An 18,930-nucleotide genomic window follows, 5' to 3' on the forward strand; every position below is an offset into this window, starting at 1 on the left:
GGAAGAACAATGACACAGTCTCGTCTAAACAGTGTTGCTGTGTGTATCCACAGTGACAAACTGGACAGTATGGATAGGGAGATGATTGCTCAGCAATTCATAGATGGGAAGGAATGTCGCAGAAACACTTTTGGCAGTTTCAAGTAGCTTAAAATATTGAGTGAGATATATGTTAGCTTTAACTCTGTATAAAGAATCTGCTGCTTTTGAACAAACCAGCCAGAAAGCATAAAGGAAATGACACTAAATGTTTATTGCATCTTATTGTTCTACTGATATAAGGTCTCCTGACTGTGACATGTTTGTCAGGTCAGTTCAAATACAACATAAATAGCACAATTAAGCGTAGAGAAACAAGATAAAAAAAAAGAAAAATAAAACTGTTAGTTAGACAAAGGTAAAAAAAAAAACGAATATTACACTTGACATTCTGTCCCCCTCTCATTTGAAATGATTGCTACGCCCGTCTATATGTGTGTGTGTGTGTGTGTGTGTGTGTGCGTTTTTGTGACATATCAGGACACAAATTTGTATAATGACGTGGGTATGACATAGGTATTACGAGGAGAGGGTGACTTACCCCATGTCCCAATTTTTCAAAAGGCTTATAAATCATACAGAATGAGTTTTTGTGAGAAAGTAAAAATGTGCACTGTTTCCTGTGATGAGTAGGTTTAGTAGTAGGGGTATGTAGGGCGATAGAAAATACGGTCTGTATAAAAACCATTACGCCTATGCAAACGTGTGTGTGTGTGTGTGTGTGTGTATCATCACATTGGAATTATAATGTTCTATCTGACATTTTAGTGTCAGAGTAGTACGGAATGCAAAAACTTTGAAGCTCAATATCTCATAACTGCAAAACTGATCAAAACTGGAGTAAATAAGGATTAGTGAATTAGTTTCAATTTCGTTTGGTCCCACTAGTAGTGCAGAAATCACATCACCACAGAGATATTTGAAGTTAAAGAACATGGCAGTTACTGTCATTATTATATTTATACAAAATTAAATAACGCAGGTAATGCGTCTCAAAAACATAAAACATGTAGATGTGGTGAAAACATTAGACCTTGAGTTTTTATACACAAATCAGGCTGAGAAAATGAGTTTACTGCTCCACCAAGTGGGCAACTACAGCTAATTATATTTTTCACAGTGGCACTACATATACTTAATACTTCCTTCATATTTCCTTTGCACAAAACAGTAAATCACAGTAAATCAAATATATTTTTTGTTTCTATTTAATGGTGGCAATTTCATGTTGATGCATGGTGTCCCAAACAGGTTTAACTAGCTAAACCAGCTTCATCAGAAAGATCTTGCTGGTTTCTACATGTTGTGTGGAGAGACATACTAGTGTAACAGAGGCCAGCTGGTAAGAGCTGTGAGGAACCAGTTGTACTAGAACAGATGATTAAATTATTAAATATGTGATAAAAAAACAATCTTTACCATGAACAATACATGTATGAATAAAACATTCAGATAATTCTTATGTGGAAGTATCCCACTCCCGCACTCCACCCCACCCTCTCATTTCTTTTTCCAAGATGTTTTACAATTTCTGGCTTGATGACCCATCTGCGATCATGTCTCTTGGATGAATCAGAAGAATCTGGGTGTATCAATTTACTTCGCAATCCAAATCACAAAGACAATTTCCAAATGTTCATAATCAGAGTAATCCAAAACAGAAGTCAAAAATCTTAAGTAATGTCTCTAGAACAGAGAATGCAAACAAAATTGTGACGTTGTATCATTGGCTGCTAGTCTAGTGTGAGTTTGACACAGATGTCCTATAAAATCCCTATAAACTGATAGAATCCCTCAAACTCTCACACATCATTAAACCTTTTTAACAACATCTTTCAGTTGAGTCATTAAAAGTGTTTGTGCTCCAAATCATTTTTATGGCACCAAGCGTTTTTGATTCATCCTAAATAAACACAACAGATATGCTTTTAATATGGACTAAGAACAAACAGAGACATTTTGAAGAAAGTGCCCTGTATTTACTATTGTTTTCCTTTCTTTTAATTTATTTAATGGAGCTCTTGGAATGGTTCTCCAGAAGTGTGCTTTTCAGGGATGTCAGTTGCTGATCCACACCAACACGCTCCATGACTCCTTATGAACTGCAGTTCAGAACTGAAGAGAGATACAAGAAGTTTAATAAGACAAAATGTTCCCCCATTCTCCCAAGACACATCTTTTTTTCTCAGTAAGATTATGGGATGTTTATATAAGTAATATTGCTCAACTAGGATTCATTCCAAAGGGAGTAAGTGGAAAATGTATCAATTATATAGTAGACACGTATGAGCACCTTTTATTTGGTCTCCTGACTTTGTCTCTCTCCACTTCTTTATATTCCTGCTCTGTTAAAAAGTCTCCTGTCTCTTTGTTCAGCTCCTCTTGGATTCTATACATACCACAAACAGGAAAAAAGTTTAAAAAATATGCAATAGTATAGTCTTCATTTAGCTATCTTAAGGTTAAATTCTGAACATTTATGATCACCATGCTTTTCCATTGTATGGAGTTACATAAAAGTGGATTTTACCCACAATAATCATGCAACTTAATTCATACTTAAGCCTATACGTATCACAATTGATATGCAAATTTCTAAGGCCGCTTAATTATTAAAATGATCAAACATTTACTTAAATCTGTTGTACACAGTCTACTACATGCCTTACACTGCAAAAAATGCTGTTCTTACTTAGAATTTTTGTCTTGTTTCCAGTCCAAATATCTAAAAATTCTTAGATCAAGAAGCATTTTCTTGACAAGTAAAAATTATTTTCTTGTTTTTAGGAAAAATAAGTCAAAATTAAGTGAGTTTTTCCTTAAAACAAGCAAAATAATCTGCCAATGGGGTCAGCAAAATAATCTTAATCCAAACTGAAAACAAGATTATATAGCTTATTTTTGGTTTGAAATAAGATTATTTTGCTTACCCCATTGGCAGATTATTTTGCTTGTTTTAAGGAAAAACTAACTTAATTTTGACTTATTTTTCCTGAAAACAAGAAAATAATTTTTACTTGTCAAGAAAATGCTTCTTGATTTAAGAACTTTAAGATATTTTGACTAGAAACAAGACAAAAACTCTAAATAAGAACAGCATTTTTTGCAGTGTATGTCGTCTGATTGATGGGTTGTTGTTGTTGTTTTGTCAGACTATTATTTCGCATGTCAAGACATGTTCCTGGATCAACATATTTTGTTGATCCTGGAGCAACTGTTACAGTAGCACTCCAAGGAAGACGAGGAACTTGGATACGAGTAACATTAAGTAGTTTAATAACAAGGAAGAAGCAAGATACATAGAACACACGTAACATTAACATCAAGAACGGACCGGGAGTGCAGGGAGTGAGTCCAATATAAAGGGAGTGCTAATGACGAAGACCAGGTTTAACAACGGGGGAGGGGGGGTGGGCACCCTGGAGACCTACACGCAGGTGCGGCGGCCATGGCGGGTCAGGGGCCGTGGGCGGACATGGCGGGTCAGAGGCCGTGGGCGGACATGGCGGGTCAGAGGCCGTGGGCGGCCATGGCGGGTCAGGAGACGTGGGCAGCCATGGCGATTCCTGAGCCCCACCCAAATGTGTTCCACCCAAATGTTCCCCACCCACGGGTACATGGCCCCCCTCAAAAAAAATGTTTGGGAGTTTTAGGGGGGGCAGGAAGGGCTCATGGAATGGAGCGAGTTCGTGGACTGGAGCGGGCTCGTGGGCTGGAATGCAGTCAGGAGTGGGTTCGTGGGCAGGAGCGGGCTCTGGAGTGGCCCCGTGGGCTGGAGCGGGCTCGTGGAAGGTTGGAGCTCAGAAAATTCCTCCACGTACCTCTCCAGTGGGCGACCGTCCTGCCGAAGATCCCGCAGACCGTTGACATATCTTCGCTGGGAGGCATAGGAGAGATAGGGACCATATGGAAGAGATATGGGAAGATGCCCATTTTGGTAGAAGTCCTTACTGTTTGGTCCGTTCTTCTGTTACAGTAGCACACCAAGGAAGACGAGTAACATTAAGTAGTTTAATAACAAGGAAGAAGCAAGATACATAGAACACATGTAACATTAACATCAAGAATGGACCGGGAGTGCAGAGAGTGAGTCCAATATAAAGGGAGTGCTAATGACGAAGACCAGGTGCAGGGAAACCAGGGAGAGCGGGAGAGACGATGAGGGAAGTGAGATCAGGTGTGGAACAGGGAGGATCATGGGAAACGGAGTCCGGGACAGGCGTGACTGTAACAGCAACATTTCTGCCTAAACATTTAGTCCTCACCCTATCCTTACCCCTAAACCTAACCCCACCCATAACTTATCCCTAAAATCAGAGGCAAATGATAGGTGAATTACACAAGTGTAGAAGCACCTAACCTGTGGTTGTAAGCCTAAACTTTACATAAACTGTAAACTTGTCCCTCAAATCTTGGTTGGTTGATTGGAACATGTTGTACTTGGTGAAATCACGTTCACCACACTTCTGTATTGCTAAAAGCAATTAGTGTTGCTGGTACAAGCTGTGGGCTCAGGGCATTTAGTGTAGCACTTAATCCAATTAGATTTCATTTCCATGAGCATAATAATCATTTTGGAGTCATTCATTTCATCCAGAAGACGAAATCCACCTGCTTGTCCCTGTTTCCTAAGCAACCCACAAATAGATCATGTTGCTACATTACTTTTTTGTTCTCTCAGGCTGGCTAATTTGGAGCCCTTTGTGCAGCAGAACATTTCTCAGGAACTCAGTCTCTCTCCTGTCGTCCATTAAATCTCTCTGAGGGCAACAGTTGGTCCCTTCCAGTGTATCACAGAAGGCCTTCAGTAGGAACAGTGGGATAAATGGATTAGTTCATTGTGTCCTTTGATTTTGTTTGTGCTCAGGGATATGTCCAGATACCTGGTATCTGGATACATTCAATTTGGCTGAATGCAACAGTATTAAAATACATTAACTGAGCGAGCTTACCCATCTCTCTCTAACATCGCCAAAAGCAGTAGGTGGGTCATCCAGACATAAGAATTCTCTGACAGCCTCACTTCAGTAGAAGGAAAGCAATATTACTCTGTTATTGCATGATTTTCTCAAGTGTAACATTGTGACAGCAAATTATCTTCACACAATTATCAATAATATTTTTATTGTAGTGTTTACTGTATTTGTCAACCTTTTTATTTTTATCTTATTTATCTTTATTTTATTTTTATTTTTCAGGCCTTGTTTGTACCTTATATGTAGATTTTAAATTCAGGGCCATTTTTCTAAATACACACTAAAGGCAATCTACAGAGCCCCTAAGGGGACATGGGGTTGGAAAAAAAAATGACATGGGAGGAAAAAATATATTTCAATGCTTGCTTGCAAAACTTTTGCGTTCTCTCGCAGAAGTATTGTGTTACAATAAAAGACTTTATTTTCTATAGCTCCTTTAAAAAGAGCTCTCAAGGTGCTTTACATAAAAGGTGAAACACTTGGAAACATGAAAACAATATACAAACTAAATGAATCATCATAAAAAGCCATCCTAAAGAAATCTGTTTCAAGGTATTATGTAAAAGAGCTTAAAGATAGATTCTCTAATAGTGAGGGGAAGTGAGTTCCACAGTTTAGGAGTCTAAGAAGTAAATGATCTATCACCCCCGGTACGAAGACAAGAGTGAGGGACTGTTAAAATAACAGTATTTGAGGAGCGGAGATCACATTTTAAACGGTATAATAATTTAAAAGCTCGCCCAAATACTGAGGAGCCACTGTAGATGAGCCTCTACTGTATATGAGAAAACACAAAAGTATTGATCCGCTTCTCAGCCAAAGAGAAAGATAACATAGGGCGCAGCCTTGCAATGTTTCTGAGATTTAAAAAAAATAAAAAATTACAATTTGCTGAACATATGGTTCAAATGACAAACTTGCATCAAATATTATTCTAAAATGTTTATTTTGTTTAAAACTCCAGAGCAGAACCATCCATAGTTAAGGTTAAAGATCCAACTTTGGGTAACACTTTAGAATAGTGATCCTTCATTAATGAATAACTACACAAGAACAAATGATTAATGCATTATTAACACTCTAGTAACTACTATTAACTAACAAGAAACTCTGATTAATGAATTAGTAAGTAATAGTGCTTAGTTGAAGGTGGAAATTCACTATTAGCTAATCAGTAACTACTATTTTTTCATACCTCCCAGAGAACTACTAAGAACAACTATATACAGGTTCATAATTAACATGAATAATGCATAATGTATAATTAATTCTAAAGTGAAGATCATGGTAACCCACAAGTAATGACTGTAATAAACTTTTGAGGTTTTTGTAAAGTATTGGATAGTAATAACTCAAGAGTTACTACATAATTCTAAGGGAACTACTACTTATTTGGATCAGTATTCTAAAGTGAAGATCATGGTAACCCACTAGTAATTACTTAAGTATTACCAAATACATCAGAAGGAAAAAAAAGTAGTTACTCATTAGCTAATAGTGAACTACCACCTTCAACTGAGCACGATTACTTACTAATTCATTAATCAGAGTTTCTTGTTAGTTAATAGTAGTTACTAGAGTGTTAATAATACATTACTCATTTGTTCCTGTGTAGTTTTTTATTAATGAAGCATCACTATTCTAAAGTGTTACCCAACTTTGTTGGTGAGGACTACCAATGAGTATTACTTCTGTCTTGTTGCTGTTCAGACAAATTTTGAGTCATCCATGTTTTTAACTCAGAAACATGAGTAAATAAAGTGACTACTTAAATGTCACCAGATTTAGAATAAATATAAATCTGTGTCATCAAGACCAAGTGATCTTAAAAGCTAACCACAAGAAAAACATACATAGGCTACTAGAAAGTAAGGGGCCCACAACTGAACCTTGAGGGACCCCAAAATGAACTGAACCCATCTCTGATCTATATCCACCCAGAGAGACAAACTGCCTACAATAAGAGAGATAGAATCTGACACCAAATACAGTTTGCAGACGGGTGAGACTGATCAAAAGCAACACTAAGATCAAGAAGAACTAGGATAGAAAAAGAACCAGAATCAGAAAAGAGATTGTTAACAGTGAGGTGACTATGTAATTGCAAAGCACAACTCATTCTAAGATTTAACAAAGAAAGGAAGGCTAGAAATAGTACAAAAGTGGTTGAAGTAAACCAAATCCATGTTAGTCTTTTTAGGAACTAGTGTTGCAAAAGCAATTTTAAATGCAAATTTGAGGTGAAACATGATTTAATTAAACTAATCGGAATGGGATCAACTATGCGAGTTGTATTTATATTATGAAAAAGTTGTAAATGTTATTGTTTTTGTTGTTAACAAATATCTGTGATATTAACTTTGCACTCTGCTCATTAAACATTTGTGTTAAACATTTCACAAAATTATTTCCCCAAGAAACTGAGTTCACTAGCAAAAGCACTGAAATATAGTTCCCTTTCAGTCAGTCATGTTCGACATTAAATCAGTGTCTGACTAATTGGGATCTCACATGAGAGCCCTACAACCTTAGTGCAAACTAAAAGAGCCAATGCACATTGGCGTGCGAGATTTGCATCTCGCACTCCACCCCGCAGCGCAGGTGTAAATGCGGAAGGGGGTTTAACGCACATTCAGCTTTACGCTTCGGAGCCGAGTGGTTCAACTGTTCTGCTCTGTCTATCACTGCAAGAGTGTTCTGCGAGTGTCTGCGAGTGCTCTTCGGGAAGAAGCCTCTACTATTCCGTTCCGGTGTTGGTATAACGGCGCTGCAGCGGTGGTTGTGATCCTCCAGAGCATATTTCCTGCTGTTTAATACAGCCTAAAAGAGTTTTGTGGATACAGAAGGCTGCACTATTCCCTGTTAGCTGTGCAGCAGCCATTTCCCCTGTGCGCTTCAGCACTCAAAGAGAGCTTTAATTTCCCTAAAAGAGCAAAACACTGGTGTGATGTTGCGTCTTTCTAAAGATGTCATTCCACCTGTGTGTTTCTGGATGTAGTCGTTACCTGGCTGCGGATGAAAGTCACGATCGTTGCCTAACGTGTCTGGGCATCAAACACGCTGATGTTGCTTTCGTGGATGAGTCATGTACCCACTGCGGGAAGATTACCATCACAGTGTTGTGGTTGAGACTCCAATACCTCAAAAGAGATGGAGTCCCCTTACCTATTCCCCAATCTAGATTCTCTTATGGGCCTCAGAAGAGGGCTACTTTGGTGAGCAGCCAGGGTGACCTGAGGATCACAGTGGGGGCTATCCTGCCGAGTCAATCTCCATCTGCCCCCCACTCCTCTTGCAAGCCAAGGCACTAAAAGAGCTGCACAAGGGTAGTTCTGACCCAGGGCTGATGCAGGAGCTCATTTGCCCAGAAGCAGACGGAGGCAATCAGACACATCCTGCCCCAGTGGCCCGCTGCTGCTTCCACCCTGCCTCCGGATGCAGCTGCTCCGCCTGCTCGACGCTGAGGGCGCCCCCCCTTCAGCTTCCTCCTTCCCCGCACAGCTTCAGCAGCAGCCTCCACCTAGGCAACAGTGGGGAGCTGGCCATAGGAAGGCGGAGCTCCCCCAAACAAATCAGCAAGCGTAAGAGCAAGCAGCCCTGAGATAGGCGACCCAGAGATGGAGGGGACAGCTCTTCGGGATATGGTGACCGCACCACTCCCTCCCCCAGAGGAGAGCCAGGTGGAGAATCTTGCTGCCTCCACCACCGGCTGGGGTGCCACGTACAATGGGCATGCAGCTTTGGGTATTTGGACGGGTCCCCATCTGCACTGGCACAGCAATTGCCTCAAGTTGCTTACAGTACATCGTGTGCTGGGCTGTTTTAAAATGCTGCTACGAGGCAAGCATGTACTGGTCCGTATGGACAGCACTGTGACCGTTGTGTACATCAGCCATCAAGGTGGTCTACGCTCCTGCTGTATATCGCAACTCGACCGCCATCTCCTCCTATGGAGGAAGAAGCATCTGAGGTCACTTCATGCCATTCACATTCCAGACCTGCACAATCGTGCAGTCGACAAGCTCTCACACAAGGCTACACTCCTGGGAGGGTGGAGACTCCATCCCCAGGCGGTCCAGCTGATTCGAAGACACTTCGGAGCCGCACAGGTAGATCTGTTTGCCTCTCCAGACACGTCCCATTGCCAGTTGCACTGACGTACTGGTACACAGCTGGCCCTGGGGCCTATGCAAATATGTGTTTCCCCCAGTGAGCATACTTGCACAGACACTGCTCAAAGTCAGGGAAGACAAGGAGCAGGTCTTACTAGTTGCACCTTACTGGCGCAACCAAAGCTGGTTCCCAGAACTGATGCTCCTCATGACAGCCCCTCCCTGGCAGATTCCTCTGAGGAAGGACCTACTTGCTCAGAAACGGGGCACCCTCTGGCACCCACGTCCAGACCTCTAGAACCAACACGTGTGGTGTCTATATGTTGTGATCCCCATGGTGATCCCATATGTGTATTCTTCAATGTTCCCGTGTCTTTCCCTTGGTCCACTCTGCCGTCCCTGCCAGTGTTGTACTGCCCTTAATGCCCAGTCCATATGTGTAATCTCCACATGATACCTCCCTGCGGGCAGGATGTGGATTCTGCAGCGCCTCTTTCCCCTTGAAAGGGGACGCTTTCCCAGTGTTATCCAATTGTCTTACTGTATGGGTCAAGCAGAACAACAGTAGTCGACTGTCTCTGCTTAAGCCCTGTCCTATCTTCCACCCCAGTAGGTGTGGGGGGATCAGGTGGCTTACTAGGAGCACTGGAAGGGGCAGCAATAGTGGTGCTTTCATAGGGATCCCAATTCGTCAGTCACTGCCGTGATGTTGAACATGACTGACTAAAAGGGAATGTCTCGGTTATGTATGTAACCCTCATTCCATGAAGGAAGGAATGGAGACGTCACATCCCATCGCCACAGTTGCTGAGCACCAGGTCACTGGCTCGGCTCCTCAGTGAAAACCTTAATGTGCGTTGCACCCACTTCCACATTTATACCCATGCTGCAGGGCAAAGAACAAGATGCAAATCTTGCACTCCAATGTGCATTGGCTCGTTTAGTTTACACTCAAAGGTGATAGGGCTCTCAGGCGAGATCCCAATTCATTAGTCACTGATGTGACGTCTCCATTCCCTCCTTCAGGGGACGAGGGTTACATACGTAACCAAGACACTTTTCCTCCCACCTCATATTATTTCACAAAAGTTGTGCGAGCAAACGCAACAAGTCTGGTTTACACATACTGTGGAACTTTGTTCCAAACTTGTGATTTTCTTTCTTCTGTGGAACATAAAAGAAGAAATTTTGAAGCATGTTTCAAATGTTTTTGTCCATACAATGAAAGTCTATAGGGTCCAAAATAACAATGGACCTACAACAACACTGGACCCCACTGACTTTCATTATAGGGACAAAAAACATTTTTCAAAATATCTTCTGTTCTGCAGAAGAAAGAATGTCATACAGGTTTGGAACAAAATGAGGGTAAGTAAATGATGACAATTGTTTTGAAGGCTGTTTCTAAACAAAGTATAATGTCATAAGTACCTATTTCTCATGTCTTTTTGTGCAACTAGGTGCTGTAGAAAGTCTTGTAGGCCCAGCTGCCTCTCTTCTAGAAATTCAGAATTGAAGTTCTTGAACCAACGCTTGGGTGGTAGGATGAATTTAAACACAGGAAATATCTCCCTCAGCTGAAGACACACGCATAAATACATAAAGACACTCACATCTAAAATAAGGAAATACTGAGGAAAAGTGAGCAAGTCTCCATTACTGCACAGTCAGCTGACATGAGTCACCTGTGCCTGACCTTGTCATGCAGTCGAGAGAAGTCTGTGTATCTTCTAAAAATGTGCCAGCTCTCGTCAGGTGCTCGCCTCACTAAGATCTTGTAGACCTGAAATGTGCAGAAAGACAACATCATTTCCTCTTTATCACTAAAAACTGCCTTTGAATCATAACAGATGTGATAAAGTGTCATTTTCCATATAAGATTTAATGTATTGTATTCAACCTTATGTGACTCAAATTAAAAAGATAGTTCACCCATAAAATGAAAATTCTCTTATCATTTACTCCCCCTCATGTTGTTTCAAACTCATTAGACCTTCTTTTATCTTCAGTACATGAATGAAGATGTTTTAAAGAAACCTGTGAGATTTCAGATTTCTGTACCTCTATTCTAGGTCCATGTAACCAAAACTCTTGTCAAGCAATGACTCAATTCATATGGATTATGTTTACAATGTTTTTAAGAATGTTTTGAATCATCAAATTGTATTATATAATTTTATAATAATTTATAATAATAATAATAATAATAATAAACTTTATTTTATATAGCGCCTTTATAAGTTGCATCTCAAAGCGCTTTACAAAAAAACACAAATAAATTACACTGAAATAGGAAAAAAATAGAAACTACATCAAAAAATTTAAAAGACATGTATATAAAAAACAAAATAATCACAGACAAGCCTGAAAAAATAAGTTTTAAGAGAAGATTTAAAAACACTAATTCACTCTAATCTCACTAGGAGGGACAGAAATGTCTTAGGTTTCATAAAAAATATCTTCATTTGTGCTTCGAAGATAAACGAAAGTCTTATGGGTTTTTAACAACTTGTCTTGAGGGTTAGTAAATGATGACAGGATTTTCATTTTTCGGTGAACTATTCATTTAAGTCTATTTTCACACAAAGGCATAATGTGGCTTTAGAAAACACTTTTATGAAGCTTTTGTGTGTTTTTAAAGTGTGCATCTCCAGTCCACATTCTCCACATTGCATGCAAAAATAACACATTATTCACAATTTCTCCTTTTGTGTTCCACGAAAGAAACAAAGTCATACTTGTTTGGTACAACATGATGGTGGGTAACAGATGACAGAATGTTCATTTTGGGGTGAAATATCCCTTTAAAAGTTAGTGCTACAAAGACTATCTACTATAAATTGATCACTACGGAGTGAAAAGAGCATGCATAAGTAACTCCTTACTGTGAACTTTGTCTTTTCCTCCATAACCTTATAGCCAAGCAGGGTGACCTTGATCGTCTTCTCTTCATTGCTCCTGCTACAAAATCCATTGCTGTAATACTCCATGCCATTCCCTCTTCTTACAACATCAGGACTGTGGTTCTGGTAAAACATGCTAGATCTTCTGCAATGTTGGATCCAATGTTCTCAGAAAAGAATAAAGGAAGCAGATAATAAATAATTCGAGGGTGAAGAATTTTAAAATACACAAGTTGTTTAAGTCAATGGTCAAAAGAAACATCACAGATTAGTGTTGTACTAGCTAATCTTTAAAAGATTAAGTCATACAGCATTAGTAGACTTATTTCAAGTATGCTCACAAACATCTAACGCCACATCATGGTATGATAAAAGTTTTTTTTTTTTTTCTCTTACCAAACGTAGCTTGATAATCTGTTTGGGTGCTTTTACTGGTTTGAGACCTGGTGAAAAGAAAGAATCCTAAATCTAATGTTAGCAGAAGTTGACTGAATGTCATCTTCTGCATTCTTCATTATTAAGAGAAGTGAATCAGCATGCTAGTCACAAATGAGACAAAACCACACCTTATTCTTCTATGATCAAATTTCAAGTCATTCCTATTTGTATGGTGTGTAGATGTACCCAAACCTACTATAAAAATTAAGATTAAATGACCTTTGCATGAATGCTGAACTCATAAACCTATAAAAAATATTCTTTTTATGAACATTTGTCTATATGAATTTTGCATATGTAATGTTTGTGTCACCATTATGTTCTGTTCATGGACTTTCAGTTTGTTGTCACTCCTGCCTCGTGTTCCCTGTTCCACATTGCCACCACTCATCAGTCACCATGGACACTAACGATCCTCACGGCTGTTCGTCATTTACCTTTGTATATTTAAGTTTCCTACCTGAGTTCAGTTCATTGTCTGGTATCGTCTATGTTAAGTGTATGTGTTGCTGCCTGTTCTTCTGTCTATGGACATTTGTTTGTTTGTTTTGCCACAGAGTTTTTCCACATGCCCCTATGACGACGAGACCCTGAAGTCACTGTTCTGGATCGGGGCGAACTGCCATCATCCTGTGGACCTCCCAGACACCTCTGGACTAAGCTGGAGAGAAGCACTCATCTGGTGTCTGGAGAGCGTCGCGTCCCAGTCCAGAACACAGCCAGACCCAGAGCCTGAATCACCTCCATCGACCGCGGAGTACTCGTGCGAGCCCCCTGCAGACAGAGAGTTACCACCCACGAGATGCGTCAGCCAGAGCCCGATACTAAGAGGACAGAGGCGACCCTCACCCTGGATGTGGATCGTCATCAGACGTCTGACCAGGGGTGTGAGCCCACGAAATAAGTGGACGAGGGAGAAACGAATATGGAGAGTGAGGACTGGCTGATCGACTTCAGCGAAGAAATAACTCTCACCCTATCCCACCCAGTATCATCATCTTCATCATCATTATTATCTATGGACTGTACGATTGACCGTATGGATTATGATTTCCTCCTTGCAGTGATCTGCATAAACTCAGTCATCCTTACCATTGCTCTGTCGACTCTGATGTCATCGCGAAGCTCAGCCAGTCCTCCCGTCCCACCGCTGCCGGATGTCCACAGCCCTGCGCCATCACCGGGGAGTCCCTGTGATATCGAGCCGTAGGTCGTGCATCCACCTGCAGCGCCTGTGTGATAGGATCCTGTGGTTCCGCCTCCTGCCTTTGACCTCTTCGCTCCATCTCGGCCTGTCAACCTGTCGGCTACGTCTTTGCTCCTCCCACCTGCTGCTCCATTGGAGACCCTTGGACTTACGGCTTCTCCGGGTTCCCTTGTCCTGCCGGCTCCCCCTTGGCCAGTCATCACACCACTTCCGCCACGGACTTGCGGGCCATCCGCTGCACTCCTCCCTCCACCCCTACGGCTGTAGCAGGTTCCTCCTTCTCCTCGGTGTCACCTCTGTCCTCCGTCACACCGGCTCCGTCTCAGCCCTCGGGTACTCTGGCTCCACCTACGACGGTCGTCACTGCGACATTGCCGAGGTCTCCCAAGCCAGCAACGTCGCTAGAGTTCATCGGCTCTCCATCTGCGCCCATGGATCCATCTGCCGAGTCTTCGTCGGTCGTCCCCCAGATGCCGTCAATCATCTCTACTCCATTACGGCTCCTCCCCTCCTCGACTCTGCCGTGGACTGTCGGTACTGCAGAGCTCTGGGTCTGCGCCACCATCGTGCACACTACATCTGCGCTGCAGGAAGCTCGTCATCATCCCTTCACCAACCCATCACTCCAGCCTCTTACCATCACATCACCATTACCGCGTCCACCTCCTGAACCCTCTCCGGCCCTCCTTCTGATGTTCCGTTACGGCGTGAGGAGGGGGTGTACTGTCACCATTATGTTCTGTTCATGGACTTTCAGTTTGTTGTCACTCCTGTCTCATGTTCCCTGTTCCACATTGCCGCCACTCATCAGTCACCATGGACACTAACGATCCTCACATCTGTTCGTCATTTACCTTTGTGTATTTAAGTTCCTGCCTGAGTTCAGTTCATTGTCCAGTATCGTCTATGTTAAGCCCGGAACACACCAAGTCGACGCCGACAAACTAGTGGCGATGAAAGCAGACTGCAGGGTTGGCTTACGTTGGCAGCGTCTGGGTCCAAAGTTGCCCTGACACACCAAACCGACACTCGACACCCGACGGCCAAGTAGCATCTCCCTTCTGCATCTGTGTAAGAAGAAATGCCTTTCCGTACCAGCAGGTGGCAGTAGCTGAACAGCCAATCAGAATGATCAGATGGCCCGACTGGCCGACGAGCTCTGACTCAAAAAAAAGCCAACGAGGACCAACTTCAGCCAACGGTGCCGACCGTTGGCTTGGTGCGTTCCGGGCTTTAAGTGTACGTGTTGCTGCCTGTTCTTCTGTCTATGGATATTTGTATCATTAAAACTCATTTTGGATTCTATTCGTCTTCCTCGTCTGCGTTCCTGCAGAAAATGTTTTGGCTCAACAACTGCAACAGTTTGCATTAATCTTTCTGAGTTATGACAACTTGCAGGAAATTGTTAAACCAACAAACTAAACTGAATTACAGGAATTTAATAATTTAAAGCATAAACACTTTTTATTTTTATATTGATTTCTCAAAAAGTTGTTCCAACTAACCATCCAGTCTAAATATGAACACTAACTCTTCAGCAAAATGGTAACCAAAAAAACTTACCAGAATCATAACAACATAACAGAAACTGTCAAATGTAACAGCATTAAACACTAACAGACCATTCCATTTACTAAAATACATAAAATAGCACTTAATTTACCAGACTATTAACATTCATTCTCCTTATCCAGTCATGCAAAGCATGCTGGGAACCAGAAATCCACTGTTTTCAAAGTTTAGGCAATTTCCTTAAGTTACTACTTTAAAAAATATATTTAGACAGAAATTTCACTTCAAATTACACTGTTACAGTTAACGTAATCATCAACATTATGTCAACAGAACTCATCAAAATAATGTTTGCTACTTAAATCAATAAATTTGAATTTTGAAAGTAACAGTGTATTTAAAGATCAATACATCACCAATCCTTCTTACAAAATGTGTTTGTCTTACCTTAATTCACTATGGTAAGCCTGCTATAACCTGTCAGGATGGTTTTCGCAGGAAAATTGTGTACATACGTCACTCGCGCGTGCATGTGTCGTCATATCCATAAATAGAGAAAAGTTGCTCCGGCTACTTTGATGTTTGTTTGGAGTGGGAGTGGCATAGTTGTCACAAGAGCGAGAAAGGTTGACATGGAGCCGCTAAATCTCAGTCCACAGGGAATCATCCTGTAAAAAAAAAAAAAAAACGGCGGACAGAGGAGAGTCTGCTGGCAAAAAAAGAGAACGTGACAGAGCTCGTAATAAAATGAGAATCAACATTGGCTTTTCTGAGATAACAAGAACTGAAGGATTGGAAATGTTGTAAAAGTGACGCGGAGATGGCATTTATCACTCAACGGGTGAATAAGGTATTTTATTGAACAGACAAATTGCCGTAGCAACTGCAGTTACTTGTTATATTTAACAATGCTATGTCATATTTCACTCTTAATAGTCTATTTATAAACACATTCTATCGCTTTACCCAGAACTATTGTTACAATCATGAAAACAAAAACAGCATTCAATCTTCGTCTCTTTCTCAGCCCCTCAGCTAAAATGAAATTACATTAAAACCGCCAGTAGATAATGGCAAATCATTGTTAAAACGAGTCATTAAATCATTCAGTCAAACGATTCTTTCAAAACGACTGATTCATTCAGGGACTAAGCAAGTGAGAGTGAGTCATCGAGTCTTTATATACAGATTTGTCCAAAAACTCGGATTCATTCAGTAATGAAACTTTGTTGCTCGGAGCTGTACAACAACTCTACTTTTAAAGCTATTTCCGTTGGCAAAACAGAGGAAAAAACTGACAATATTGTATTTGTGTCTAATATGTAAGTGACCTAATATGAACCTATTGTTTATTAAACTGTTGTATAGAATCAATATTACATTTACAAATTCGTGAAAACAGCACTTTTGCTCATGTGATATTGCTGAATATTAAAAACAAGAACTTATAGAGACATTTTTTGCACCATATCTTGAATTTTGGGTGCAATACTTATTAATTATGGTGACATTTTTGCTTCAAGGCCCTCATTATTTTCCTACCCCAGTAAGTGCCCGCCTTGATGGCGGGGGTGGGGCTCTTTTTCGAGCTTAGGCTGCAAGGCCCATTTCAAGTGAAACAGGTAACATAGCAAAGGCAGCTACTGGGTAATAGGTCACCTAAATTTATTTTTAGGCAAGTGTAAATTTAGCTACAGTCATTGGTCTAAGCAAAACAATAATAAAGTATCAAAAGAACACTTTCCCCTGATTTCACAGACAAGATTTAAGTCTAGTTCCAGACTAAATTGCATGTTTGAGCTGTTTTAACTGAAAGCAACTTGTGCTGACATATCCTAAAATATGTCACTGCCATTGTTGTGTCTCAAGTTGCACACCAGTAATGTTTTTTGGCATAGTTAAACGTTTAATTAATGTGGAATTAAAACTCATATTCTTCCTCCCTGCCGTGTAATGACTCTTTCACTAATTTCACAACACCTGAAAAGTCTACTTTTCCAAATGGCTCCGTCTTTGTTTTGCATTTTGCTGATGCATAGTAGAAACGGAGTGGAAAAAACTGATTTACGAGAATCCCACTGCGGCACTAGATGGCGCCATTTGGACTTTATTTTAAATTCACCAGCAGATGGTAGTGAGTTCTTTTAAAAATGTAGTCTACTATTCATTTATTTTCTAAAAATGTACTTTCTATTAATCAAAGAATCCTGAAGAAACGTGGTATCCATGAAGATATTAATTCAAAATGTAAATAAACGAGAAATATAATTTGTATGCATTTTGCTTAAGAAAAAGAGACTACTGTGTTATTTTAATTTGTTCTACAATTAATTTTTGTTTATTTCTTATCAAATGATATGTTGTCCACTGAAAGTCAGTGTCTGGTGCATGTATGAATATGGACACACCTGACGACTGAAGATGAATCGCTGTCTGGCCATCTGGGATTTTGGTATGGAGATAAAGGTTATGATTATTATTTTTTGATAGTATTACACCACATCGTGTTTGTATATTAACACAGTTTGTTGTTTTCTTGTGTTACGAGATAGAGCGTTTGGACCCGGAAGCGCTGCCGCGTGACGTCAGACTTAACAACCGAATAAGCTGGTTCTGAGCTGGACCTAGTTGCTTAGGACCAGCACTTGACCAGCTTAAACCAGCTCATGACCAACTAAGGACCAGCTTGAACCAGCTCAAACCAGCTGCCATGCTTCAAAACATACCTAACCAGCATATGCTGGTTTTTTCAACAGGGGATGTAGTAATAAATCAAAAAAGTTAAAAAGTTGCTGCGACTGTAACGTTAGGCTATGTGGCTGTATACAGCGTCCACAACAGAAATGGAGAACAACAATCACATTAATCACAACCAATAACCAACAAAGGACAAAACTGAACAGAAAACAAAATAATGTGTGATGTATACACATTGTGTTAATAACATAATAGAATATACTTGCTACTTGTTTTTTTTTAGGTAATAGGATAATGAATGATATTGCTAAATGATATCCAGAATGATTAACGTCAGAATGAAACAGAAATTGCGATGTGTTCTATTGTGATGTGAAACGGCTTCTCAAACAAGAAAAAATATAAAGCGGGACTTGATTTTGTCCATTGGGAATTGATTAGATGTTTGTGGTTTGCTGTTGCTGTGACCTGTCATGTGATTGACAGGTTGCCCCACCCTCGCTCACGGCAGTAAACACATCAGAGATGAGATGAGCTGGAAGAGGAGGGGAAGTTATTTTGATTAAAGAATACAAGGGCATATGAATTAAAAAATAATAATGATGTGTACTATTAAAACATTTATAATAAGACTGCAATATTCCATAAAAAAAAAGAACTGTCAATTTTGATTTCACGTGACTTTAACAGAATGAGAAATAATGTTCCTCAGTACACTTCCCCTATGGTGCCAAGAGCAAAACACTTCAAGTTACCAAGGCAACCGGCTCCATCCTCTGCATGACAGTTTGTTGTTATCATTACTGAAACCCAGAACCACAGGCAATGATGTATCTGAGGAGTGAATATATTTGTATTGCATGTCAGCATTGGCTACATTTCTTTAAAGTCTCTATTTTATTTTTACAGACTGGATTGTGAGGAAAAATCTCTTGTTGGGAATTCCCTCCTTACATCATAATGGAATCACCCAGAAAGCATCTGTGGGTCAAAACATCTACACAAACGTCAGACCGACGTCTTTGGCCCTTGTACTTTTGTTTTTA

The 18,930-nt window shown here is 40.4% G+C and overlaps 1 protein-coding gene across 6 annotated transcripts; it reads right to left on the reverse strand.

The window, feature by feature from the left end:
* Positions 1-1,231: 1,231 nt before the first annotated feature.
* Positions 1,232-18,741, reverse strand: snx16 (sorting nexin 16). 6 transcript variants are annotated; one of them, XM_051866910.1, is made up of 9 exons: positions 18,640-18,741; positions 15,635-18,419; positions 12,013-12,473; positions 10,824-10,910; positions 10,559-10,704; positions 4,992-5,061; positions 4,705-4,841; positions 2,333-2,428; positions 1,232-2,154 (listed from the first exon to the last, which is right to left on the reverse strand). In XM_051866910.1, exons 3-9 carry the CDS (start codon positions 12,163-12,165, stop codon positions 2,049-2,051), a joined length of 795 nt encoding a protein of 264 aa, XP_051722870.1. In that variant the 5' UTR covers positions 12,166-12,473; positions 15,635-18,419; positions 18,640-18,741; the 3' UTR covers positions 1,232-2,048. The 6 variants fall into 6 exon arrangements, 5 of the variants coding, with proteins under 5 accessions (XP_051722870.1, XP_051722875.1, XP_051722854.1 ...); XM_051866915.1 differs by having other exon boundaries at positions 12,013-12,197; positions 12,427-12,473; positions 15,635-18,671; XM_051866894.1 differs by lacking the exons at positions 15,635-18,419; positions 18,640-18,741 and adding an exon at positions 13,561-15,604 and having other exon boundaries at positions 12,013-12,197; positions 12,427-13,343.
* Positions 18,742-18,930: the final 189 nt, after the last annotated feature.

The sequence above is a fragment of the Ctenopharyngodon idella genome, chromosome 2 (genome assembly GCF_019924925.1).
Source record: "Ctenopharyngodon idella isolate HZGC_01 chromosome 2, HZGC01, whole genome shotgun sequence".
Taxonomy (NCBI): Eukaryota; Metazoa; Chordata; class Actinopteri; order Cypriniformes; family Xenocyprididae; genus Ctenopharyngodon; species Ctenopharyngodon idella.

Bases quoted from the DNA above. Each gene is read 5' to 3' on its own strand.
- snx16 (XM_051866894.1), bottom strand. From the start codon at position 12,538: ATGCAGAAGATGACATTCAGTCAACTTCTGCTAACATTAGATTTAGGA. The intron at 10,705-10,823 runs GTCAGGCACAGG...GTGTGTCTTCAG, and splicing joins TCTCTCGACTGCATGACAAG to CTGAGGGAGATATTTCCTGT. The intron at 4,842-4,991 runs GTAAGCTCGCTC...TTCCTACTGAAG, and splicing joins GCGATGTTAGAGAGAGATGG to GCCTTCTGTGATACACTGGA.